Source organism: Salvia hispanica, chromosome 5 (assembly GCF_023119035.1).
Source record: "Salvia hispanica cultivar TCC Black 2014 chromosome 5, UniMelb_Shisp_WGS_1.0, whole genome shotgun sequence".
In the NCBI taxonomy this organism is placed as follows: domain Eukaryota; kingdom Viridiplantae; phylum Streptophyta; class Magnoliopsida; order Lamiales; family Lamiaceae; genus Salvia; species Salvia hispanica.
This window is the reverse complement of record NC_062969.1, coordinates 7,605,321-7,632,362: the sequence shown is the minus strand read 5'-3', so window position 1 is coordinate 7,632,362 and position 27,042 is coordinate 7,605,321. Positions and strand designations below refer to the sequence as shown.

At 39.9% G+C, this 27,042-nt stretch overlaps 4 protein-coding genes across 4 annotated transcripts; 3 read left to right on the top strand and 1 right to left on the bottom strand.

Moving 5' to 3' along the window:
* Positions 1–273: 273 nt before the first annotated feature.
* LOC125190112 (trihelix transcription factor ASR3-like) lies at positions 274–1,426 on the top strand. Its single transcript, XM_048087312.1, has 2 exons — positions 274–1,021; positions 1,116–1,426. Exons 1-2 carry the CDS (start codon positions 403–405, stop codon positions 1,424–1,426), a joined length of 930 nt encoding a protein of 309 aa, XP_047943269.1. The 5' UTR covers positions 274–402.
* Positions 1,427–1,474: 48 nt separating this feature from the next.
* On the bottom strand, positions 1,475–3,342 carry LOC125190110 (magnesium protoporphyrin IX methyltransferase, chloroplastic). The gene is made up of 2 exons (XM_048087311.1): positions 2,743–3,342; positions 1,475–2,162 (listed from the first exon to the last, which is right to left on the bottom strand). The coding sequence occupies exons 1-2, from the start codon at positions 3,289–3,291 to the stop codon at positions 1,755–1,757; spliced, it is 957 nt and encodes a 318-aa protein (XP_047943268.1). The 5' UTR covers positions 3,292–3,342; the 3' UTR covers positions 1,475–1,754.
* Positions 3,343–3,607: 265 nt separating this feature from the next.
* On the top strand, positions 3,608–11,646 carry LOC125190756 (probable alpha-mannosidase At5g13980). Its single transcript, XM_048088145.1, has 29 exons — positions 3,608–4,016; positions 4,519–4,602; positions 4,693–4,781; positions 4,972–5,146; positions 5,312–5,431; positions 5,531–5,617; positions 5,697–5,768; positions 5,965–6,078; positions 6,406–6,506; positions 6,586–6,679; positions 6,757–6,924; positions 7,027–7,116; positions 7,322–7,387; positions 7,494–7,550; positions 7,645–7,858; positions 7,930–8,060; positions 8,193–8,252; positions 8,342–8,401; positions 8,485–8,556; positions 8,735–8,782; positions 8,894–9,013; positions 9,131–9,196; positions 9,638–9,750; positions 9,908–9,992; positions 10,266–10,376; positions 10,458–10,550; positions 10,644–10,691; positions 10,848–10,916; positions 11,217–11,646. The coding sequence occupies exons 1-29, from the start codon at positions 3,819–3,821 to the stop codon at positions 11,439–11,441; spliced, it is 3,030 nt and encodes a 1,009-aa protein (XP_047944102.1). The 5' UTR covers positions 3,608–3,818; the 3' UTR covers positions 11,442–11,646.
* Positions 11,647–12,032: 386 nt separating this feature from the next.
* Positions 12,033–18,822, top strand: LOC125190757 (signal recognition particle subunit SRP68-like). Its single transcript, XM_048088146.1, has 13 exons — positions 12,033–12,324; positions 12,408–12,474; positions 12,628–12,738; positions 13,266–13,461; positions 14,089–14,174; positions 14,360–14,555; positions 14,735–14,846; positions 15,809–15,936; positions 16,106–16,312; positions 16,395–16,504; positions 16,963–17,092; positions 17,396–17,545; positions 18,329–18,822. Exons 1-13 carry the CDS (start codon positions 12,234–12,236, stop codon positions 18,548–18,550), a joined length of 1,806 nt encoding a protein of 601 aa, XP_047944103.1. The 5' UTR covers positions 12,033–12,233; the 3' UTR covers positions 18,551–18,822.
* Positions 18,823–27,042: the final 8,220 nt, after the last annotated feature.

The window sequence follows — 27,042 nt, the reverse complement described above, 5'->3', positions numbered from 1 at the left end:
AAAGATTACCAAAAGATTAGAGACATTCACACAATCAACAAATCCGGTCAATGAATGTGCCGATCAATTAGGAAGGTGACAGAATCAATATTGATCGAGAAAGTGACGTTAAAAATAGTCAATCAACAGAACAAAAGATTTAAAGAATGTGACATAATTGCAAGCAAAAATGATCAATATGCCTTAAAAGATAACAGGATTCATCACATAAATAAAATAAATTGAAAGAGAGCGATTTGGTAAGCATGTGCATTCGATCCTGTAATAAAGACTGTTGCCCTTTTTAGGACACTCAATCACAAGTGCATCACAGAATAAAGACACAATTGAAACCTTCTAAACCACACCCAAACACACATTTGATCTGTCTGGCTAAGCACACAAGAGATCCAACTCTCTAGAATGGCGGCGCAAGGACAGCAATCGCCCGCTGACAGCAACAAAACACCGCGACATCCTAGGTGGAGCCGACAGGAGACGCTGGTGCTCATAGAAGGTAAGAGGCTGGCAGAGGAGAGGGGGCAGAATGGCAGAAGATCTGGTTCGGTTTTCGGATCAGACCAGGTTGAGGCCAAATGGGACTACGTCGCGTCTCACTGCAGACGAAATGGAGTGAGCAGAGGGCCGATCCAATGCCGGAAGAGATGGAGCAATCTCCTCAGCGATTTCAAGAAGATACGGACATGGGATTCCCGCGTGCCACAAGAAGAAGACGAGTCTTTCTGGGATATGAGGAGTGATTCTAGAAGGGAGAGGAAGCTTCCTGGTTTCTTCGACCGAGAAGTGTATGAGGTGCTGGACGGGAAGGATTTCGTAGGATCTGCATATCAGCTTGCGCTGGTCGCAGTGAGTCCCCATGAGAACAGTGTCAATGGTGATGGCTTAGACGACGAGGATGGGATGGTGGACAGTGAGGAGGCGGAGGAGGAGGCAGAGGAGGTGCTCGTCACAAGCCCGGGAAAGGAAAACGTTCAAGCAAATGACAAAACATACACAATTCCATCCCCAGTGCCTATATCAGGTAAACTAAAACATCCCATAAATCAATGCTGCATTAATCAAGAAATTTACTCAAACTTTTCACAGAACTCACATTTTCCTATTGTTAACAACAGAGATGAGATATAAGCCATCATATACAAACCAAGGTACAGGAAACAAGAACAAGGATTTCAGGAGAGAGGAGGAGTTTCAAGAAGGCGCGAAGAAGAGAAAGCGGTCATCGAGTGACTGTGTAAAAACTGATGTCGACAGCATACTGATCAAAGCTCTAGAGAGAAACAATGAACTGCTGAGTGCACAGCTCGAAGATCAGAAGTCAAGTTTCCAGTTAGCCCGAGAACAGAATAAGGAACAGCATGAAAGAATAGTCGAAGCACTTACCAAGATCAATGCTGCTCTAGAGAAAATTGCAAATAAACTGTAAACTACTTACAATTTAGATGGATCTGATAATGCAGTATGAGAGCAGAAGTCGAAGAAGAAAACATTTACTAGAATTTTGCACGAATAGAGTAAAACTGTAAATACACATTTGAAACGATGCACAAGGCAAGAACTTAGTGCAGACAATATGCATCGCTCAAGTTAGTTATAAACGGCAACCCTTTACACATAAAGCACAACTCGAAGTTAGCAAGCAAAATTTCCCCACCACATTACAAGATTGAGATGCACAATCTATCTCTATACACGATTTGGATGCCAGAGATAATAGAATAGGTCGAGGGCGTCTCTAACCTTAACTTTCTGTGCTATGCAGGGATGGCCTCGACAATTCTGGAAAAGTAGAACTGCGTAGTGGTTAGCCCCCTCTTCCGTATCCTCCATCCAGCTTTTTGCAGCGCGCTCTCGACATCAGCCTCAGCGTGAAGATATGCTCTCGTAGCCTTTGAAGGTCCGGGAAACAACTCCCCCACCCTCTTCAACAGATCATAGTAGAATGTTTTAGGGGCAAAACTTAGAATCAACCGCTTCTCAGCCAAAGAGGCGAGATGAGCAATCATAGCATCCGCCTTGTTTTGTGGGTAGTGTATCAAGACATCTAAACAGACAACAGTGTCATACTTCCCATTCAAGCTCTCCAAGTCGCTCACTTCAAATCTTGGCAAGACCAGTCCGGTGGGCAGCTCTTCTTTGCCTTTCAAAAGCTCGTTTCGGGCCTGCACCAAAGTCCATGAATAAGCAACTGAAGTGCAGATTATCAAGGTGAGATTCAGCCAAACATATCCTCTTCTCACGATGGCCGTCAAGAAATATTGCAAAGGTCTAGTAACAACAACATTTTTTGATTAAATACCAGATATTTTAACTAAAACGCGACCATATGCATCATCTGGTCTTAATACAATCATGAAAACACACTCTTTTCAGTGCAAAATAGCACTAATAGGCCATGGCTCCAAATCCTCGAAAATCATCACGTGTAGGCCGGTAATGACCCTCAACTACTACTTGTGGACCAAACAACCCCGATCGACTTAAGCTAGTTCTGATACCATATGACCATATTAGAATTGAGCCCATCATATCATAGACCGTATAAAGAGAGAGTTATCCAACATATAACCAAAATGCAATACCAAGAATTCCGTACACTCCAAAACATCAACCAAAATGCAAAATTCCCCTCCCACGAATCATTTCATTCATATAAACCAAAAGCGAATACGAAACAGATACTATGACTGAAACATTGTAAAATTTGTTATGACTAAAATCAAGAATGCAGCCGCCACTAACCTGTTTCTCAGCCTCAGCAACCATAGCGGCCGAGATATCACTAGCTGCCACGACCGCCCCTTCCTTGGCGAGCGGAATCGACAAGCTGCCCGTCCCACATCCAGCGTCGCACACCGTAACGCCAGCCAACGGCCCTTCATCCAGCAACATCTTCATCACATTCTCCACAGTCATGGAGTGGCCGAGCCTGATATCCCTCTGCACCTTATTGACATCGTCGCCGTCGCCGTAAATCCTCCGCCACCGCTGGAACCCGTCGTTGTTGAAATACTCCCTCACCACCTCCTTGTCGCCTCCGCCCACCTCCTCCGCCTGCATCTGCCGCCGCTTCTCGGGGTCGGACAGGGAGAGCACCGCCGCCAGCGCCGCGACGGACCCGCCCCCGATTACGGCAATGGTGGTGCCGTCGATGGCGTCAGCCACCGCCGCGACGTCGGCGGCGGGCGGAAGGGCGGCGGCCACTGAGAGCTGGCGGCTGCGGGGGAAGTGGGAGCGAGGCTCTCGGAGGGGGAAGTGGACTGGAGAGTAGAGGATGGAAGAAAACGCCATTTTTGATAAGCAAAATTTGGAGCAGTAGTTGTGGTCGTTTGAGGCGGTGGTCGAGTGGCAGTTGGGATAATGTAATCCCGGGAAAGGATAGAATGTGCCGACGTGGCTTCAAAATCGACATAAAACGAATTCTAATCAACTGAATTGGCTCTAATTTTGATTGAACTCTTTATGTTTTAATTGAGAATAATTAATAAGTGACAAACATCATAAATTTCAACAAAGATTAAATTTTTAGTATACTATTATAAAGAAGATGCTGATTAGATTCCACGAGTCGTCTTCATTCACAGTCACCACTCCACTCCAACGCTCCACCTCCAAAAATCTAATTTTGAAGTCAATTTATTTACCATTGGCATGTCAAAGCGGCAAGCCTTATCCGCAATTAAATAAAACCCACGTTTTTTCCGTTGTTACCAACGCTTACAATGATTATGGGACAATAGTCTTTCTTGTCCGCTTTTCTGGGGTTGCTCTATTTGCTCATTTAGCTGCTGCCTGGGCCGATTGCAGCTGCCGCGATCATGGCAGCCTTTGGGGTTTTAGCGATGATGGTCTTGAGTGTGTGTTTTGTGGTGGAGGGGAAGTACATAGTTTACAACACCTCGGCAGGCGTTGTGCCCGGGAAGATTAACGTGCATTTGGTTCCTCACACGCACGACGATGTTGGGTGGTTGAAGACTGTTGATCAATACTATGTTGGATCGAATAACTCCATCCAGGTAGTTTGATTATTCTATACACGAATTGGGGTTTTTGAGTTTCCTGATGTCAGTTGACTTATTTTGGTCAGAGCATTGTGTATTGTTACCAACTGAATAGTTTTTGTTGAAGAAATGGACTAACTGATTTGTTAAATTCTTCAAATCATTGTCCCACATCGGCTTGGTGATGATCCTAGCTTATCTATATAAGTGTGGATAACTCTCCCCCTTATGAGGCCTTTTAAGGGGTGAGTGGCCCATTTCTAATATGGTATCAGAGGGCCCAAGTCGATGATGGTTTATCTCTTTATCTCTTCTCTTGCCTACCCACGTGATGGAAGTCCGATGTGTCATTCCGGCCCACACGTGAGGGAGCGTGTTAAATTCTTCAAATCATTGTCCCACATCGGCTTGGTGATGATCCTAGCTTATCTATATAAGTGTGGATAACTCTCCCCCTTATGAGGCCTTTTAAGGGGTGAGTGGCCCATTTTTAATACTAGCATGTGCGTGTGTGTAGGTCGCCTGTGTGCAGAATGTGTTGGATTCATTGATTCCAGCGCTGTTGGCTGATAAAAACCGGAAATTCATTTATGTTGAACAGGTATCAGTGTCATGAAGTATGAACCGATTTATTTAGTTAACAACTTTATGAAATGCATTGCTTATGGTAGATGCTTTTATGTTGTGATAGGCGTTTTTTCAGCGGTGGTGGAGATGGCAGAGCGATGAAATGAAGGAGACGGTGAAGATGCTAGTTAGCTCGGGTCAACTTGAGTTCATGTATACTAATTTATATACATTCTTATGAATACTTATAATAACCAAAATAAAATCTTGTGAAGGTAGTAGGATGTACCGCTGTTTGTTTGCTTTCGAATAGTTTTTTCGGGTGTTAGAAATATCACTTTAGCGAATAAGAATTTTGGTTCATAGTTTTACCTCTCATGTCCTCTTGAATCTGCATTTGCAGAAATGGTGGTATGTGCATGCACGATGAAGCTGCAGCTCATTACATTGATATGATAGACCAGACAACACTAGGCCACTGGTACATTAAACGGGACTTCAATGTCACTCCTAGAATTGGTTGGCAGATTGACCCGTTTGGTCATTCTGCTGTACAGGCTTATCTTTTGGGAGCAGAGGTACCATATTTTAGATTATGTACTCGTGTTTTTGAAGTTCTGACTTACATGTTCTCCAGCTCTTAATTTTTTCCCTAGTCATACAGATGTAATGTGTCATAACATTATATAGTAGTAGGTACTATTTTCTTATCTAAGCTGTATTCTTCTTTTTTGGGCTTCTAGGTGGGATTCGACGCTCTATACTTTGCACGAATTGATTACCAAGATAGAGCCAAGAGGAGTGCTGAGAAGAAGCTTGAGGTTATCTGGCAGGGTTCCAAAACTCGTGGTTCTTCCTCTCAGGTTGCAATAATTTCAGCATCATGTTATTTAACAATTTGATAAAAAATCTCAAACTTTTTGACTTTACTTGGCTGTCTAATTTTCTTTTGATCATTTCAGATATTTACAGGTGCTTTTTATGCCGGAAATTATGAGCCTCCAACTGGATTTTATTATGAAGTCAATGACGATTCCCCTATAGTACAGGTAACTTTTTGAGGACCATGTATCGCCTGAATTTTTGGGTTATGCTGATACTGATATTTTCCAACTTTCATGACTGAAGGATGACATTGAGCTATTTGATTACAATGTTCAAGAACGTGTTGATGCTTTTGTAGCTGCTGCCTATTTTCAGGTGTGGTTTAACTTTCATGGCCACCAAACTATCTTTATCATGGCCTTTTTGTTGATGCATGTTTCTATGTTGTTATCTGCACCATGTTGGTTTCCTTTCTATTTTTAGTTATTGTGATTTGAAACTATTCAAATAAGTGCATTCCTTCACAAATCATCTTTGTTTACTTCATAACTTCAATTGGTTTTGTTTGCAGGCTAATGTTACTCGTTCGAATCATATAATGTGGACTATGGGAACAGATTTCAAATATCAATACGCACATACATGGTTCAGGAATATGGACAAGCTCATACACTATGTGAATCAAGTTAGTATCTATAGAACATGTTCTATAATAAGCTTCTCAATGGTGGATGATTATTGGCAGAAATCTCCATATTTGAACTTCTTACTTACCTTCCCTTTTGCACTCTTAATCGTTTGTATACATGAAGATTTCGATTCTACTAAAAACCTAGTACATACGTGGGAGTGCATAATTTTTCTCTATGGTTAATAAACCACCGGATATTGTTTTCTATGGAAGTATAAAGTTGCTAATGAATTGTTATTTCCAACAATTACTATATGAATAAAATTGATCTGTGTTTCTTTGTTTTCAATAATAGTATGTATTTTCCGAGCCTTCTTGCAGGATGGCCGTGTCAATGCCTTATATTCGTCTCCATCCATATACACCGATGTGAAACATGCTCTGGATGAATCATGGCCTCCTAAACTTGACGACTACTTCCCGTGAGCTCAAAATTAAATATATGCGGTTTATGTATTGTTCTACTTCAGTTTATAGTAACAAAATTAAGCGGTGTATCAGGTATGCTGACCGTATAGATGGTTACTGGACTGGATATTTTACGAGTAGGCCTACCAGTAAAGGCTTTATTAGAGAGCTGAGTGGCTACTATTTGGTATGCCAAAAACTCCTATGTATGTGTCAGATTAAATTGTGATCTATATGAAATCTCAAACTTGCATACCTTATCAGGCAGCAAGACAGTTGGAGTTCTTTCGAGGAAGAAATAAATCCGGCCCTACAACTGACTCCTTAGCTGATGCTTTGGCAATAGTACAACATCATGATGCAGTTTCTGGTACTGCAAAGCAGCATGTGGCTGATGACTATGCAAAAAGGCTTTCAATAGGTTATGAGGAGGTAAGGCTTTCCCCTGATATTATGAATCCTTCATCAGTAAAGTTGCTTGCCTCCACTTTCTTTTTAGTAAAATCATTACCTTCTGTCTCTGAATCCATGCAGTCCAAGGATGTCGTAGCGACTTCCCTTGGTTGTCTAACACAATCACCATTTTCTTCAGAATGCAAAAGTCCTGTCACAAACTTCAACCAGGCAAGAACTCATGCACTTTCCTTTCTGTCAGACCTTATGTTTTGTTGTTAACAAAAACATGGAGTCACTGAATATTGTCTTTATTTCGACTTCTATTATGTTTCTGTCACTGTTTTACTTTTTGTTACTAGTTGGATATGATATTTTTCTTGTGGAACTAATTATATGCATGAAATGTTTATTTATTTATTTACTGTTTTTTCAGTGCCCACTGCTGAATATAAGTTATTGTCCTGCAACAGAAGTTGATCTTTCTGTTGGGAAAAAAATAGTAAGTATTATATTGACTGATCGTGTGTCGATTAATTAAAATATTAATCACAAGGCTACTTTTCACTATGTTCTAATTTAACTTGCTGTCTGTTATCCAACTGCAGGCAGTACTTGTTTATAACCCTCTGGGGTGGAAAAGAACATCTGTTGTCAGGATTCCCGTAAGCTTCTCATGTTTGCTATATTTTTTACTAAACTCATTAGTATGGTTTAATAAGATCTTGTTCATTTTCATTCTTGATGAACTTCACACAGGTCATCAACGAGAATCTCTCCGTATCAGATTCTACTGGAAAATTGATTTTGTCACAGCTTCTTCCTATAGTTAATGCTTCATTATCCATGAGAAAATTCTATGCTAGTGCATATACAGGTGAATCGCCTTCGTCCGTTGCCAAATATTGGCTTGCTTTCACAGCAGTAGCTCCACCTTTGGGTTTCAGTACTTATGTGATCTCAAGTGGTCAATGTAAGCCTTATTTCTTATTTTTAAAGCAGTGAAATATAGTGCATTACTAATACTCACATGTTGCAATCTAGCTTCTGTTTCGACAAAATTTGTACCAAACTCCTTTGATACTGGTGGCATTGAAGTCGGGCAAGGCAATTTGAGGCTTATATACTCTGGAAAGGATGGCAAGCTTATGAAATACATTAATGGAAGAAACTCGGTAAGACATTAAGACAATGCCTTATATTTGTCATTTTCATCAAGTCTGATACACTAAAGGTCAAACATTCCTGTTGTCTATTACTGGATATATTCTCGTGAATAATGTTAAATTGTGCAAATTTTTTTGAAGGTCAATGTGTCTCTGGAGCAATCCTATAGTTATTATGTTGGGAGTACTGATGAACTTCAGGTAATGCTTATGTGGTGTTAAGAGTAACCTCGTAGAGTTGTTGCGTTGAGTACTTGAGGTTAATCTGTCATATTCTTTACTGCTTGAAGGCTTCTGGAGCATATATTTTTCGTCCTAATGGCACATACACAATACAGTCTGAAGAAAAGGTATTTGTATTTCGTATAGCGCTACAGCTTTTGCCTGTCTAAATTTGCATGATCAAGCTGTAACTTTTCATCTCATGTTGTAGATTCCTCTCACAGTACTTAGAGGCCCACTCTATGATGAAGTTCATCAGACATTTAGTTCGTGGGTATATCAGGTATGTTTACAGATTCAATATCTGACACTTTTAGAGATCACATGTGACAAACTTTTAATGAAGAATTGGGACCTCATGTTGTGTAAGAATTTGTAGCTATATATTATAGACACATGATGCTTTCAAAAATATTTACGCAAAAGCTCAACTTATGTTTTTGATTGACTGTTATGCATAGACTACAAGAGTTTACAAAGAGAAGGAACATGCTGAGGTTGAATTTACTGTAAGTTCTTATGCTATCAATCTGTTTAACTTGGTTATATTTCTAACTAGGAACAGAAAAAAAGTATAGAAATCTCATATTAGAGACTCTATTACATTTCCTCGATATTAGGTTGGACCCATACCCATAGACGATGGAAAGGGAAAAGAGATTGTGACAAAACTCAAAACCATGATAGGAAACAACAAAGCATTCTATACAGACTCAAATGGACGCGATTTTCTGGAGCGGGTATGTATTTCTGCAGTTGAAGATTTAAGAAATATTCCCTGTAAATTAAGTACATTCTTACTGATTGCTAATGTCAAAATTTATGCTGACATAGTAAGTTTTTCTGGCTCTGCTCAGATTCGAGACTACAGAACTGACTGGGACCTTCAAGTCAACCAGCCAATTGCTGGAAATTACTACCCTGTATGTTTAGACTAAAGCCATCACACTCTACACCTTTTTCCCCTTTGTTTATGTGGAGTAATTTTTTTTTAGGACTACATTTTTTCTTACAATGATAACTAGCACTTATCATGTTATGTTGTGATTCATGAATGGATGATGTAATCTCAGTTAAAGCCTGATAATATGAAATCCATTAAGCTCAGAGAAAGGATTTATGGAATCGTATAAGATATATGAACCAATCTAGTAAAAGTCCTAGTTTTGTTAGATGTTGGTAGGAATACTCATGATTTCGTAAGGTTCATTTCACGTCTATCTTGCTAAAACTTGCATTTCAGCCAAGCAATCTGAATGCACAATTTCCGCATCAGAAGTTGTGGACCAGTCCGGAAAGCAAGTTTAAAGACTAATCTTGGTTCACCTTGGGCCATCTTATGTATATTTTCATTTTTCTTTCAGATCAATCTTGGAATTTACATCAAAGACGATAGCACAGAGATGTCAGTTTTGGTGGATCGGTCGGTTGGGGGATCAAGTATTATTGATGGTGAAGTCGAGATAATGCTGCACAGGTTAATCTGCTTCTCCTGTCCCCTATACAGACTTATTTCTATAGTTACTCATTTTCTTTTGCCGCACCATTCCTTAGTTTCCTTTGTAGAAATAGTAGTTATTTTTTCCACAAATGCATGCAATTTTAAGATAGTAACATAAGGCATCATTTTGCAGGAGACTGCTAAAGGATGATGGTAGAGGTGTTGATGAGGCTCTAAATGAAACCGTCTGTGCTCTTGATACATGCACGGGATTATCTGTAAGTGAAAAAATGCCTGCACAGATTATCCTAATATCATATCCTTGTTCAAGATGCCTTGTTATGTGAATATGTATGTTTGCAGCCATTTATGTAAAATTGTTGGAGTTGTTACTTCAGATACTACATCGAACATTATTCTGCTTCAATGTGCGACAAAATTCATCTAACATGTTCTAAAGAGAAGTGGACAATAAGAAAAAAGAAGATGATTATATTGTGCATGGTTTTCACTTTACATGCTTAAAGGTTTATCAATAATATTCAACACAGGTCCAAGGAAAGTACTATCTCAGATTTGATCCACTTGGAGAGGGATCCAAGTGGCGTCGATCGGTTGGACAGGAGATATACTCACCTTTCCTTCTGGCCTTCAGTGAGCAGGTAAAAGCCATGGCTAAGCTGTCCCTGTCACAGATTCTTCGACATTTTTGTGCCTGATATTTTGCATTCGTATACACACAGGATGATAAGTGGACAAATTTTCCAACACCAACTTTTTCAGCCATGGATCCTTCTTACAGCCTACCTGACAACGTTGCAATTATAACACTCCAGGTAATGAATAACTGAAGATTCTTGATCTTTATATATACCGAAACATGAAGTAGTATTATGCAATACTTAATTATTGTTCTTTTGTTGCCTCAGGAGCTTCAAGACGGCGCTGTTCTCCTCCGTTTGGCACATCTATACGAGGTTCTGTGTTCTTAAATCATGCACTAAGTTACTTCCCACTTTGGTGCACCTAAGGATCCATTTCTTTTTCCTGCAAAATGCAGCTAGTTTTCTGAAAAATAGCATCACTTTGTATAACTTCATATACTGCTCTATTTCTTGTGTGGTACTTATCAGGTTGGAGAGGACAAGGACTTATCTAGCTTGGCAACTGTGGAACTGAAGCGAGTTTTTCCACATCGGAAGGTGAAAGCGACATATATATAAATTCCATACTATTGCCTGTTATTATTTGGATCACTTATTATCAAGTCATGGCCTTGAAATGTGCCTGACCTATGAAATTACACACAAAAATAAACAAAAAGGAAATGCGCATGTCTCGGGCAATTAACATTTTCGAAAGCCTTTTTTTTGGCATATTCTGAAGTCACGGCATTTTAAAACGCCCCAGAGTTCACACCATAAGTTGATAATAATAACCCTTATCATCATGACTCACTTGCAATATTCTTTTTTATGATGTGATCTATTTTTTTTCATCAGATCAATAAAATCAAGGAAATGAGTCTATCTGCCAACCAAGAAAGAGCAGAAATGGAGAGGAAAAGACTGTCTTGGAAAGTAGAAGGCTCTGACACAGGACACCCCTCTGATTCCAGAGGGGCCCCTGTAGATCCCGTGAAGTTGGTAGTCGAGCTTGCCCCCATGGAAGTACGGACATTCATCCTCGACTTAGACTCAGATATCATCCAGTACTCCACGAGGTGAATGAAGTGAACGTGGATGCATCATAAGGCTGAGAAGTTTCAGCTGTTTTTGTGGTGAGATGTGATAATTGTTGCTTTGTTGTCTCCATCTCTCTATTGTTGTTGCCTTGAGAAAACATGGATAAGTTTCTTGTGTTGTAATAACTGAAAGTGTAAATTGTGTAACATGGCTTTTTTCATGCAATATATCAAGGCGTCAAGATCAACAGTAAGTTAATTCAGTCAATGTAAGTGATAACAACAAAAGAATTGAGGATGAAAAGAGCTCTTCTCTCTCAAAAAAAGGAAAAAAAAAACAAGTTAGAAGCACAAAATTTGGCGATCGATTGAAGATTTAATTGTACTTTAATGCAATTTTCACTTAAAATAAAATGAAATCCCACTGTTGAAAAATGTTGTAGTAATAAATGTGATTGCCCTCTTTCTGTTGAATTTGGTTAAGAAATGTTACCTTGAAAGCAAAGAATGATGTTCAAAAAAATTCCTGAAAATTTGAGTTGGATGACCTTTTTTTCCTCACATTTTCATTATTGCTAATAAAAGGGCAATGCACTTAAAATTAATAATCCTATTTACAAATTCTCTATCCAAGCAAATTACGACCCGATCCGACCCGTCAACAGTAGAAGGAGACATCAAGTCATCATCTTCGGCGTTACAAAACTGAACCCTTTCCCAAATCCGCTGCTGCTACCGCACCGTAGCTTCTGCCGGAATATTCCACCGTTTGCCCCCACTTTTCTCATAAACCATTAATCGGTGTCAGTCGGCCACCGAATCTCCAATTCAATTGATGGCGAAGGGAGACGACGTCGCAGGGATGGAAATCGATCAGAATTCATCCGCCTTGGATCAGATTAGTAACCCTAAATTCTCTATCAATGGTGCTTCCCTCTCCTTCTGTATTGACTTATTTTGTTTATGTGTGTGTGGATGAGTTTCCTCATTTTGGCTGTGAATTTCCCAGTGCTGCAGCTACTGAAATCAGCACAAATGCAGCACGGATTGCGATTCGGTGATTACGCTCGTTACAGGTAGTGCTAACTTGTGTTTGTTTGGAATTCAGTTTACTTGTGTAATGTACCTATTCGAGGTCTCCTGTTTGGTTGGCAAGAAGGTTCTGAGCATTTTTGCATTGAAATTGATGTTATCATCAATCATGAGATATATTGATTTTGAATTCTCAGGCGGTACTGCACTGCACGTTTGCGGAGATTGTACAAGTCCTTGAAATTCACCCATGGCCGTGGAAAATATACCAAGAGAGCCATATCGTCATCTACTGTGACTGAAGTCAGGTACGTATGAAGGTCCTCTTGCCTTTCTCAATGAGACAATCCCCTTGCGACCGGTGGATCCTCTTTAACGAGCTGATTGTGATACATACTCTTTGTTTTTTTGGCCGAAAAGAAAAGCTCTCTTCGAAAATATGATGTTCAGCCAGTTGCTGTGTATGTTCATGACTTTCCATTCAACATTAGATGTAAATATATATTCTGAAGTAAGTGGATACTTTTCTTGCATGATATAGGATGCAGCCCATAAAAGTAGTAGTAAATTACTGATGATAGTTATGAAGTTAAGATCATAAACAAGCTGAGGGTCTGCATAAAGTGTTGATTGTTGCTCAAAAAAGGAAATTATCACTTATCTTGGATCGTCCCAAAAAAGAATCTGAATCACTTAACAAGGGACGGAAGTAGCATAAACATGGAAAGAAATAAGTTTGTGCTCCTTCATTTTCTTGTTCATCTTCAAGCATGGAATGAAAACTAATTTTCTCCTATATTCTCTTAGTTTATGAGGCTCTTTGAATTTGTTCTAGGTTTCTTCATTTGGTTCTATATGCTGCTGAAAGAGCATGGAGCCATGCAATGGAAAAGAAAACTTTACCAGATGGCCCAAATGCTCGTCAGAGGATCTACCTCATTGGCAGGCTAAGGAAGGCCGTAAAATGGGCTACCCAGTTTCAAGAGCTGTGTGCCATCAAGGGAGACTCGAGAACATCTCTGGAAGCTGAGGTGTGAATCTGATCTTTTTCTCAGATGCTATTATTATATTTTCCCACTAAATTTCAGATTTTTTGTTTTTTCCTACTATAATGATACATTAACGAATCCTGTACAACTGCTGTGACTCTTGGCTTGTTAGCCTTCAGTTAGACTGTTTTCTTTAAAGATGTTTCATCCTTTCGATTAGTTGATATTGAAAAACGGTCTTTTAGCAAATATAGCCAGTAGTTCTTTCTCCTTTTGATTGCTCTCTGTAAACATGAAAAAGCCTGTGGGGATATGATATAGTATATTTTTTTTGTGGCTCCACGAGCCGTTTCAAGAACATTTTAAGACAAATTGGTCGGATAGTTATTATATCAGGTTTGAGCTCTTGTCCGAAAATTTCTCTTTTTACAAAAGAAGGGCAGGAAAATTATTGAAATGTCTTCAGTTAGTAATGTCCTGAGTTTAGGAATCACTTGTTATGTTTCTCTTCCAAGCAGTGTAGACCACAGATCCTTTCACAATATTTCTTACAGTATAATTTTGTTTTTCGGTCAGTGGTCAAAGTTAATCTGTGGTGGATGCTTAGAGTTTTACAAAAATATGACATTTCTTATGGAGAACCTTTTTTATTTGGTCTTTATCATCCAGGCTTATGCCTCTTATATGAAAGGGAGCTTGTTATTTGAGCAAGATGAACACTGGGACATTGCGCTTAAGTGCTTCAAAAGTGCCAGGTACATTTTTATCTCTAATGATTTTCTGGATAAAGAAAATAAATTAATGGCTCTTCTTTTGACTAATAAGTGAACTTAATGGCATGTTTTTTGGTAGTTGATCATCTTCTAATGCTTCATTAAAAAATCTAAACTTTCCCAGAAAAGGAGTACTTGTTGATGGCTAACGTACTACGTTTTGACAGGGCCGTTTATGAGGAACTTGGAAAGTATGGAGATCTAGAGAACCAAGTTTTATGCCGGGAGCGGGTTGAGGAACTTGAGCCTAGCATAAGATATTGTCTGCACAAAGTTGGGGAGTCAAATATAAAAACTTCTGAACTAGTCCAGATAGGAGAAATGGAAGGGCCTGCTCTGGACCTTTTTAAGGCTAAATTAGAGGTGAGTCTATTTCATCAAGTAGAGGTAGCATACAATATATATTTGATAACTGCTAGTGAAGCACACCCCAATCTTCTCAAAGCAGAGTGTTCTGTCCTTATCAAGTTTTCTATCCTTGCTACATTGCCTATTCCATGGATTGTTATTGATAATTTATCTTAATTTTCCATCATCACCAGGCGGTCATGGCTGAAGCTCGATCTCAACAGGCGGCATCGTTGACTGAATTTCATTGGCTTGGTCACAGATTTCCCATATCAAATGCAAAGATTCGGGTCGCCATACTCAAAGGTACATGCCTTTTATTATAAGGACTGTGGCTCATAGTGTTTTAGGTGTGGTTCTGCCCTCAAGTTCACACCCAACTTGGTTAGGATTTGTTAATGTGTAAAAATCTTAGTGGACTTGAGCAAATGCCTTAGGAAGGTGAACTGCACTGTACATTAGCTCTACCATGGTCCAGGAAATGTTACCTTTGACCTTAATGTTTTGATTTCCCTTTCGGGTTAGTTGCAGCAAATGACACAACCTTTACCCTGAATTCCAATTACAACGCGACTTTGGAAATGTTGTAATTACAACAATGCAGTTTACTTCTTTTAACTACATGCACTGTGAAAATGACTTTTGAAAAAACTGTAGATGTTGTATTGCAAAAGCTTAAAAGATGATGTAGTTTTAATATTGTAGAAATTGGGCTAGTGCTATAATTGCAAATTGCATCAACCTTTCTTTTCCTGCCTGATACATAATGGCATGATAGGAAGGCTAAAGTGAGTTGTGTGTTTGGCTGTTATATAAACATGACCAAGTCATGCATCTGGGGACTGGTATGGTGAGCCCTCATGTAATCGTATTTTGTGCAATTATGGATGATCATATTTCCTGGGGTTCAATAACTTAGTTAGTTACTGGATGCTCCTAGTACTGCTCTCACAATGTGTTTTACATCTTTTAGTAGCCATTTTATCAGCCTAGGTTTTTTTAAAATTTCCTGCTGTGATTGAGCTTAGGTAGTCACAGGTTTTAAAAGGTGAATACTCATAGTGCAAGTTTTAGTCTTGTATTTGTGAAACTCAGCTTATACTTGCATATTTGTATGTATTTGCGTTTGCTGTATAGCTCTGTTTATGAATGTGCAGCAGTTGTGGCAGTTAGATTTTACCTGGTTCTGTCACTGCTTTGATTATACTCGTGAATTCTTAAACTTGCACCCAAATCTCAAACCCTCTTGCTTGACTTTATTTGATCAGCCCAGGAACTGGAGAAAGATACTAATGGTCCAGGAGCAGATTCAGTACCCACAGAGAAAAAACTAGCCATATTTGACAAAATATTTGCTGCTTATAGTGAAGCCAGGAGCTGCATAAGGAATGACTTGGTGAGTTGGGCTTTAGTTATGAAGTTTCTGTTTACCGTATGTACTTTCTATGAGAACAGTTTTATGAATTATGGAGGCGGAATATTGGCAGAAGGCATTTTTTTCCTGAAAGAGAAGGAAACATAATTAGGGTATATATGGTGAGTTTGACAGTATTTTTCTGCTGTAGGCTAACACAGGTAATTCTGAGAGCATTAAGGATGACCTGAGTGGCCTTGATAAAGCTATTGGGGCTGTCTTAGGAGAGAGAACAATTGAGCGTAATCAGTTGCTTGTGCACATTGCAAAGAATAAGCTCAGTAAGGTTCGTGATGACAAAAACGAAAAGGTTACAAAACCTGAAGAGCTTGTCCGGCTATATGATCTCCTCCTACAGGTGAGAGTACCTAGAAACTGACACTATCTTCATATTAATATTAACATTAAGTTTCATAAAGCTAACCAGCTTCTTCAAACAGAATGCTGCTGATCTTTCTGATCTGGTTAGTTCGGGTAGAGACCGAAAACCAGAAGAAGTGGCTCTCAGTGAAGAATGTGAACTGAAAAGTTTAGTTTTCCGAGCAGAAAGGTTTGGACCTTGTAATGTTTTGGAGTCCATATTTGCTTCTTTCTCCCAACGGCTTATGTTTCATGCTGCTTTAGTTCCACTTCAGTGGCCAGAAAATTAATTTTAATTCTAGAAATTTTCTGCCTCTCCTCATAAAGTAAAAATGATTTACCACTTAATTGTAATTCTAATACTATACTACCCTCTTCAACTCTAGCAGTTCAGAAATTTGTTGTTTATGAAACCATTTCACATTTGTAGTTGGGTACTTATGGCTTATGAGATAATAGTCATATCTCATTCACCAGATTTAGCTTTTCTTATTTACTTGTTTCTTATGTGGTACAAATAGTATACCTAGATCTTTTTGCATAGCATCTTCGAGATCCCTGGTTAACGAACCTGCTGTATATGCTTATCTCAACTTTGTCTGTGAATGGCATCCTCTGGGTACTGATCTATTCGTCACTTTCCTGTAGGTGCTTTTACCTGGCAAAATCTTATAGTTTGGCTGGTAAGAGGGTAGAAGCATATGCTTTGTTCTGCAGAGCTTGTTCCTTAGCTGATGATGCTCTTAAGAAGCTTCAGAGTTCGGCCAATGCTGATCAGGTGCTTGCATTCTCTACTAACTCAGTATACTCCTTTTCACGACCAGCTGACAATATGTTACCTTTACTCGCCGTGCTTCCATTGTAGCCTAAACTCCTTACAGTTAAATGGAAACACTGTTCTTTAATCATAAGATGACCAACTTAGATAATATATCGGTTTTCCAATTACAGTCCATAATTTATTTGAACATTTCGTTGCAATGTGATCAGTGCAATTTTCTTGAATCTAGTAAGATACACATATTTGAATCCCTACTTTGGGACTTCATTTCTGACTTGAGCACAATTTAATTTATTACAGGTTGCTATCAAGGAACTGAAGATGCTTTACAATGATTGTCGATCCAACATTTGTATAGAACATGCAACAGGAGTTATGGAGGAGGAGAAGGCTCCAGAAAATCTCTCTGAAAAGATCTCAAGTATCTCATTAACAGGAAATTATAAGAAGGTATGTAGCATAACTTTCCTTGGCTTTTAATCTGGAAACTAGTTAATGATTTTGAGATTCTGGTATATCTTCTTTACGCTAGCTTGTTGGTCAGAGTACTTAAAGTATCTTTTGGCCTATGTTTATCTGATAGAATTTGTTAAATCAATTAGTTGAAAACTAAACTTTTAGCAGCTAGGAATTTTCAATATAGCATAATATATTGGTTTCTTTGATTACTTCCTGTAATAAGCTCTCCTAGTTATTTGCCTAACCCTACTATCTCCAGCAACCCTGATTTAATGAGATTCCATATTCAATTGCACATTTGGATCGTGATCAGTGTTGCGTCCATAAACAAAACAAAACAAAACAAAAACTGAAAAAGTGATCCTCGGTCTTTAGCTTAACTTAAGTTTTTCATCTGCAATTTTGTGACAATTCCACAAGTAACTTGGGATGGAAATAGGACCTGATAGATCCAACACGCCTAAGAATCTTTCCACTCACATATATATCTAAAATATGTATCGATATACTAGGTTCATATTGTCTAAATTTATTTAATAAAATGTTTGTGTTGTGATTCTACAACAATAACTAACTATGAGAGCAAAGTTAAGGATTAATTTCTTTGGCTGGTCTCTAGTATGGGTTGGGATGGGTCTGAGTCCAGACTGAAGTGGGTTTTCTCATGTTTGAGTGGACCTGTCGTACAATTTAGGGATGGTTGTTTTTTTTTTTTTCTATAATTATCACCACCTTGAGATGACTCTTTTCTATGTTTAACTCTGTTTGCTTCAGCTTGAAAAGCTGCTCATGGAGAACCTGGAGAATTACGAATCTGCTGTTGGTGACCCGACCACAAAATCAACCCCACATATCTCAGTCTTCCCGCCTGCCTTTCAAGCAGTCCCGCGCAATCCAGTTATCATGGATCTCGCCTACAACTCAATTGACTTCCCGTCACTGGAGAACAGGATGAAGAAAGACAAGAAAAGTTTACTTAGTAGGCTTTGGGGATGAGCTTCATTTACATTGCCTCTGGATTATAGAGGTCTGCGGACAAAATCTAGATTTTGGCCCTTCTTACTTCGACTTTAACTTGGAAATTTTGACTTATCAGGCTGTAAAAGAACTTGTGTATGGGTAATGCTAATTTGCGAAAACACATTCAAGAAACTGAGTTTTTAGTTGGGGCTGAAATTTAGCAAAATATACAATGTGTAACAAAGACCATTTTCTTATTAGCTTGTGGATCTTTCCTGCTGTCTGCGTGGGAAAACTTATGTGGATTATTAGGGAAGCTTAAATCTTGATTTCTTACAAGCTGCCAGATGAGGAAAGTTTCAAGAAATTTACCATATGCTACAAATAATGAGAAGGTAAATATCGTGTCTGCACTTGGTAAACTAGTATGACTTCCCAATTCAACTCAAACATTTTTTCATGCGTTGGTCATCGAAATGTAGCTGCTAATATACATATATATATAAACATATTCTGAAGAGGATTGGAAAAAAACAGAGACAAGGATCGAAATAGGAAAATATTCCTACCTTTATTGTGCGTGGAGAAAATGGGTGGACCTAAATAGAGCGATTTCACGAGATATATATTACTTTGGTATTACATGTAAGGCGTGTAATGAAGATGGATGGGATAGTTGTGTGTCTGTGATATTGATTAACCATTATACCCTTTTAGTTCATGCAAATGATAAAGAATGGAGGCCTCTTTTCCATTTAAAAGAGTAAGGTTTACCCACATAAATATGTGGAGTGACCACACAAGTAAGGATGCTTCATCCTTAAAAGGCAAATATAATTAGGTGGGAGTTAGATAAATTATCATTACCCTTTGTGGACCATCAACCAATATATAATAAATTCCATTACATGATTCAATTATTCTCCTTTTTCATTTTTCATCAACACTATGCAAATTGGTTGGGCGTCCTTGTACTATATTTGAACCAACCAACACTACGTTTGGAGGTTAGTCCAATTCTGTAAATGCAGGTAAAGCACCAAAGAAAATCAAATAAGCAAAACCCATGAAGAAAAATGTGCAAAATGCACTAATTAGTGAAAAGTACAGCTAACAAACGTGCGTAAGCTGGATTAGTAATAGCATATTGATAGTATGAAATTACCCAAGTGAAAGTAATAGTTATTGTCTACGTATATTAGAGGAAGAAGATAAAATATGTGATGAGTGAAAATCAAGAGAGGTTATTGATTTTTTCTTGATATTTAACTATCACATAGTATAAAAGTAATTACTAGTGCTCTTTAGCATAAAACAACCATTTATGTAATATTTGTAAAATAGTAGTAGTAGTACCTTTTCTCCAGCTCGTCCGGACTATTTAGTCAAGACGCGATTTTATAAAGTAGGAGTACAAAATACTAGCCCTTATTGTATGTTGATCGGCATTAATCAAGATGACTCTTTTTGTCCCACTATAGTAAAGTCGTTGAAGAGTGCGATAAGTCAGCGAGGTGTGTTTGAAATTAAATCTCTCGATCCAGAGAATCCACTAGGCACCGGGTCTATGAACTCAGAGAATCCTTGGGTTATCTGTCGTTGGACACACAATCACTTCCTTCGCCTTTCAAAACCCTCAACCCGTTGTTGCTAAAAAGATTAGTACATGGAAGCAGGGATCGAATCCACAGAGACAGATGTGCAAGTAAACATGCTCAAAGACCTGGAAGCTATTTTTGGTTGCTGCCACGCAATTTTCGGGGTTGAGATTTAATTCCTAGACTTGGTAAATGAAATATTCTACTCTAACAGCTAGATCTAGGCAGGGACATGCATAATAACTAAAAGTATTTGAAATAACTACTTGACTGGGTAAACGACTTCCTAAGCTAGCCTAGACATAGGAAAAGCTAAACATGGGGACCATTTCCTTAAACGGCATAGTACGACGGAAAAAAGCTGCAGATTAACCAACTAAGGACTAACTAACAGCGACATCATCTTCTCTAACTTTTATCACGAAACAACCGGTGAAAAAATAGAGCAAACAAAGATCGAAACAGGGCAAACGAAATTAAACCGATTGACACAAAGAACTACTGAAACTAACACAGATCTATGACTACTAGACGAGGCAAACAAGTAAATAGAATTCAAATTATCATAACCATGCAAATGCGAACAGATCTACACGTCGGATGCTTCATCCACTCCGAATCCAAGCCATCCGCAACAATCAAACACCATTTCCATCTCCGATTTTCACAGATTCAACTAGATTCAACCGACCAACTACAAATTTCCATACAATTCAAACTCCAAACTCAGATCAGCCAACAATATCCACCAAAACAAACAAATAAAAGGACAATATCATAACTGAAACCAAAATAGCAATCTCCATAGAAAAATACGAAGTATCCAACGAGAGAATAACAAAACACAACCGAGCTTCGAACAGCGAAGACTCGGGGAAATACGGAATGTAAACAGAAAGCAAATAACGATTGTATCTTCGCCTCCGTGGAGACGGTGTTACACCACAACTAGATCCGAAACGTGATCTCCCCAAGATGATTCCCCTCAAAGTGTGTGTAGAGAAAAATGGAAAAGCTAAGCTAAGAGCCGAAGTGGAAAAAGAGATATCTTCATGTTGATCGCGTGCTCTTATTTATAGTATGTAGAGCTTCTAGACTGTTCTTGTGATTCCCATTTTGCCCTCCATTTGGATGCTCCTTAGTCTAGTAACTCTTCCTTCTTCGCTCACTTTTCCCGCCAACTTCTTCTTCCAGGCAATCTTCGTCTTTTTCCTGGGGCTGACGATTTCTCTACACACCTGGCTTATAAAACCTTGTTAGACCCAGGAAATCACAAAATTCATCCCCATAACCAATGCATGAAATTAGCCTTATCAAACTGCTCACACTTAAACCATACTTGTCCTCAAGTATAAAGACAAGAAAAAAAGAAATATGGCGAATTTCAATGCATGGTTATTCCCTGACCGACACACTAAAAACTCCTAGACCTAGACATCCTATTGACACACAAAAGAAACAAACACTTAAGAAAATAAAACACATCGGCATGAATTAGTTCAGATTTTTAAGCATCCGTCCCCACAAGTTTAAGGTCAATCCAATAGTCTACACTCTCCAAATCCTCCCCTACCCTTCTTCCACCTAGTCGGTTTGTCAGCTTGTCCAGATAGCCTTTAGCTTCACCAATTGTTGGATTCGCTCGATCACTCATTCCTCACCAGGGATGTTAGGATTAAACGCTCAAAGTTATTTTCTGCCATCGATGCTTCGGGTTATGAGAATTTCTCCTTCTAACCTCCTTCTTTTTTTTCTCTAATTTTTTTTTTTTTTTTTTTCTCTGGACTTCGTCCAGCTTATCCCTCCAGATAAATATATATTTTTTTCTTTTTCTTCTCCTATTCCCCCTTCTATATTCTTCTCCCTAAGCATCAGGTGGCAGTTCCCCTTTTTAGATTGTTAGCACTCAATGTTAAGGATTATACCTTACTGATATTACGGGGTTTCACAACTAGGTCTGCTAAGGCATCTTCTATCTTCCTTACTTCTTCCAAACCGATTTTAGCTTATTGATAAGGCTAATTTCATGCATCGGTTATGTGATGAAAAATTACCATTTACTGGGTCTAACACAATTTTTAAGCTAGGTGTATGAAGGAATTCGCCAGGTCCAGGAAGAACTGAAGGCAGTGGGCCAGCGAAGGAAGGAGACGAAAAGTGAGCAGAATCAAGGAAGAAAATGGCTAGACGAAGAGAGTCCAAAGCTGAGGGAAAAGAAGACTATTCACACAAAAGAGCCCCTGCTGGACCCACTTCCACGCCTATATAAGGAGGAGCATGCAACACACAAGATATACATGATTTAGCTCTCAGCTCTCACACACACACACTCACACACTTGGGAAAAATGAGAATTCTGGGGTAGCGTAGTGGTTCATCTTCGGGAAATTCTGTTGCAACACCGTCCTCAAGGAGGGCGAAGATACAATTGTTTACTTTTCAGCTTTCGCGTTTTGATTTCTGTCGAACTTCACCGTTTTCGAAGTCGATTGTCCGTTTTGCTACTTGCTTTCTATCTATGAATTTTATTTTACGTCACGATGGTGTTGATTCTGTGTTGATTTATGTTGATTTTATGTTTTGAGGAGTTGTTTCGGAGGTTGTTGTTATTCTCTGTCTTGGATGTTTTGTGTACTTGATCTGGGAAATATGAGTTGATTTGTGGTTGTTGCTGTTGATCTATGGTGAATCGGCGTATCCTATAGTTATGGAGATGATTTTGATCAGAGTTTGTCTTGGATGCTTGGATCCGGAGTGGATTTAGCATCCGAAGTGTGGATCTGAACAAGGGAACTGAGTTGTGCATGGATTTTGAATTTCTGCTTTCGTTTTTGCTTTACTCCATCCAGGAGATAGAGATCTGAGTTTTTGTTGGGTTCTCGGCATTTTTCTGACGTCCGATCGGTTGCCATTGAGTTGCTAGCGTTGTTCTGTTTTCATCACGTTTTAGTTAAATTCCGATGATGCTCTGCGTTTTGTAGGTAGTTAGGCTTAGGGTTGGTTATTTTGCAGCTTTTTGGTAGTACACTTCTATTTCAGGAAAATGGTCCACACTGCATGCATCGAGTCTGTCTAGCTAGATTAGGTAGTGATGTTACTAGATCTAGGAAGTTTGTTTGAGATAGTGATGATATGATGTCAATTTGTGTTACGTGTTTGTTTTCCGTTTCCTAGATCTAGGTATAGTTAAATTTCTTTTCCTTGTCTAGCATAAGTTCCTCAACCCCAAATTGCGTGGCAACAGCCATACCACCCCAAAGCCCTTTAAATGCATGATTTCGCATCTGTCCTCGTGGGATCAATCCCTACTTCCCTATACTAATTCTAGTATACGCAGGTTGAGGGTTTTGAAGTGATATTCTGTGTGTCCAACGACCGAGATCTTTCAGCATTCCGCGAGTTCCTAGACCTTGTGATCTAGTGGATTCTCTGGACCCAGGAAGCTTGATATCCATTATTGTGCACGCAGTTTAAAGATATCTCAGTATCAAATGGCGTCGTTGCCGGGGATGTATGGCGTTTGTTTCAATTGTGTTTAGATGGTTTTTGGTGTATATAGTTTAATTTCTTTCTGTTTCGTTGTTGTTTCCAGTTTAAGAACGCGGGCTCCCATTTCGGAAGTTGGGCTAGTTCATCTGGGTCAGGAAATGCCCGATACAAGTGGCAGGTCAAGGAGTCTACATCCAATGTCACCACCAGATCAGGGTTAAGGACAGTAGATCCATTCCCATTCGAATCAGAATGTGAGAAGGAGTGGAACTCATCGGGAGAAGAGGACCCGAAGTCGTCTACAGAAACATAGCATTCCGAGACCGAGGGAGAGGAAGACGTAGATATGTCACACTTGGAAGATCCCGATCCGGAGATAGGTTCACTCACCATGCATCTGGACAGTGAGCCCGCCCATGCCATAGTCTCGAACCAGCGCCGGAGGTCTATTGATATCAAGACAAATGTGCTAGGAGTTTTACCCACATTCTCTGGACGAAGGAATGAATGTCCTTACGAATTCCTAAACGAGTTTAGTAAGCTGTGCAACATCCAAAAGCGACCCAACGAGGCGACTGAGGAGGACTACCGTTTTCGTGCAATCCCGTTTGTTCTTATGGGGGAGGCTAACACTTGGCTGCCGAGGCTCCCACCAGACTCGATCAACACATGGAAGAATTTCAAGCTGGAATTCTTGGATTATTTTTCCCGTCCAACAAGACGAACGCTTTGAAGAAGGAGATCCAGGAGTGCAAGCAAGAGTATGATGAGTCTCTGAGCTCTTATTGGTCCCGATTCAAGGGACTGTTGGATGCTTGTCCGAACCACAGGATGATCGAGGCAGAGACTTACTATCTGCTTTACGAAGGTGCAAACCCTCGAGTCAAAGGATTTGATGAACTCCTCGAGCGGGGGAAATTTTACCAAGAATAAAGCAAGTGAAGCCAGAGAAACTTTGGGGAGATTGATCGAGGCGAAGAAGGCCTATGATAACCCGTGAAGCATTATGAGAAGGGGATCGGCCAATGCAGTGACAGAGCAAGATGATAAGAAAGTGGAGGCCAGGATAGATAAGTTGGAGAAAGCACTTTTAAATGCAATTGAGAAGTGCAACCCTCATGCCCCATAAGAAAATGAGAAACCCCCTGGTCCAAAGGAAAGACAATTTCAACCTTATTACGGTCAACCCTGTGAAGGAGAGTACCAAGCCCAGACGAATTCGATGGGGAGCTGAAATCCAGATGGAAGTTGGAATCAGGGAAGGCAAAAGGAGGCCCCATGGAGAACTCACCCTAATTTTAGATGGACTGACAATGATCCAAGTCAACCGCCTCCATTGCAGATCTCAAATTATGCACACCCCCCAGAGAGGCAGTCCAACTGGTCAGGGAGAAATCAGGAGGGACAGCAACAATTGTGATACAGGGCTCAGGATCATATTAATTGGGGAAGCAGAAATCAGAACAATCCAGGGAGCTCCTATGTGCCACCACACCAGAGGAATAACCAAGGAAATTACCAAAGTTCCCAACCTAACAATCAAGGGAATCAAGGATCTGGCAACCAGTACAATAACCACCAAGGGAATCAAGGGAATTATCGGCAGAACCAGGGACAGAACCAAGGTCAAGGGTCGAATTCAAATCAATTCAACACCAGAACACAAAGGAGTTTGGATGACATGGTCCACGACCTAGTGAATTCGCAACAATTCATGCAGAATAACATGCATTCCAACAATGACGTGGTGCACAAACTGCAAGATGCCCAGTTGGAACACAAAGCAGCCATGGACATGATGGCAAAGCAGCTGTCTCAGATTGCGGTTTCTTTGAATGAGATGCGGGGAAATGAAGGAAAACTTCCTGCCACCGTCAAGCCACCTGACCGAGCAAACATTAGTCAGATCACCTTGAGATCCGGGCGGGGCTATGAAGGACCGTCGCTGGAGATCAAGGAAGACGCACCCGCACAGGCAAGTAAGGGGAATGAGAGCCAAGTGTTTCACAAGGACAGCCCTAGACCCAGTGAAGTTCATACTCAGGATGACCTCCAGAAGGGAGATTTAGAGGGATCTTTACCTCGAGCAGCTGATCCATTTTTCCTAGATCCAGAGCCTGAGTTAGAAAGTAAGGAAGGTGAGTAGGGAAACTGGCGAAACCCCAGCTGGGAGTTCCACAAATGCGGTGAAGCGAGCGAAGCCGTTTCCATACCGAGGGGAAGCCAAGAAAAAGAAGGATGATACAGAGGACCTCATGGAAATTTTTAGCAAGCTGGAAATCAACATGCCTTTCTTGCAAGCCCTGAAGATGCCTACCTTTAGCAAGTTCATCAAGGAATTCATAGCTAGGAAGACAAAATCGGACGGAAAGATTGTGATCGGAGAAAATGTATCTGCTGTGATACAAAAGAAAAGGATGCCTTCAAAATGCACAGACCCAGGTATGTTCACATTACCCATTTCTCTAGGGGACATTAGAGTCGAGCATGCCATGTGTGATCTAGGGGCGTCTATAAATGTTTTACCACTTTCAATCTACAAGAAACTGACAGGAGTTAGGATGGTCGCTACCAAGGTGGTAATCCAGTTAGCGGATAGGACTTGCATCTGTCCTGAAGGTGTGTTAGAAAATGTCATAGTTAAAGTGCATGATTTTCTATATCCTGCTGATTTCTATGTTATCAAAATGAATGATAATGAGTCTGCTGAGTCTAGTGGCGTGCTCTTAGGGAGACCGTTCTTACGCACCGCTAAGACCATTATCGATGTCTTTGATGGAACGATTTGCCTGGACTATAATGGGGAAAAATATACATTTAGCATAGATGAGGGAATGAAAAGGCCATTAGATGTTGAAAATTTGTATGCTATAGATGTTATTAACCCCCTGGTCCAAGAATATCTTGAGACGGAATTGATACAGGAACAAATTGACAACTCGGAGTTGAGCCATTTAATCGACCGAGAAGTTGTAGGGTGGTGTGCAGCAATGAACACAATGGAATTGACAGATGAGGAACTAGCAGAAGCCATCATGGAGTTTTGCAAAAATCCCAAGTCAGCTAGATCAAGGGGATCAGCCCATGTGGCCAGTTTGGAAAATTCTCCTGGGACTGGGAAGGAGACATTACCTGATCTTGCAGAAAAAAATCCCTTGCCCCAGGAGACGAATGACACCAAGAAGGAACTAAAGACACTCCCACCAGGTCTCAAATATACTTACTTGGAAGAGAATGAGACATTCCTGGTGATAGTCAACAGTAACCTGACCGAGGAGCAGGAGAAGGAATTATTGGAGGTAATCAAGCGGAACAAGAAGGCAATAGGATGGACCCTCTCCGATTTAGTGGGAATCAGCCCTGATCTCTGCATGCACCACATCCGGTTAGAGGAGGGTGTGAAGGCTCACCGAGACGCACAACGGAAGTTGAATCCGAACA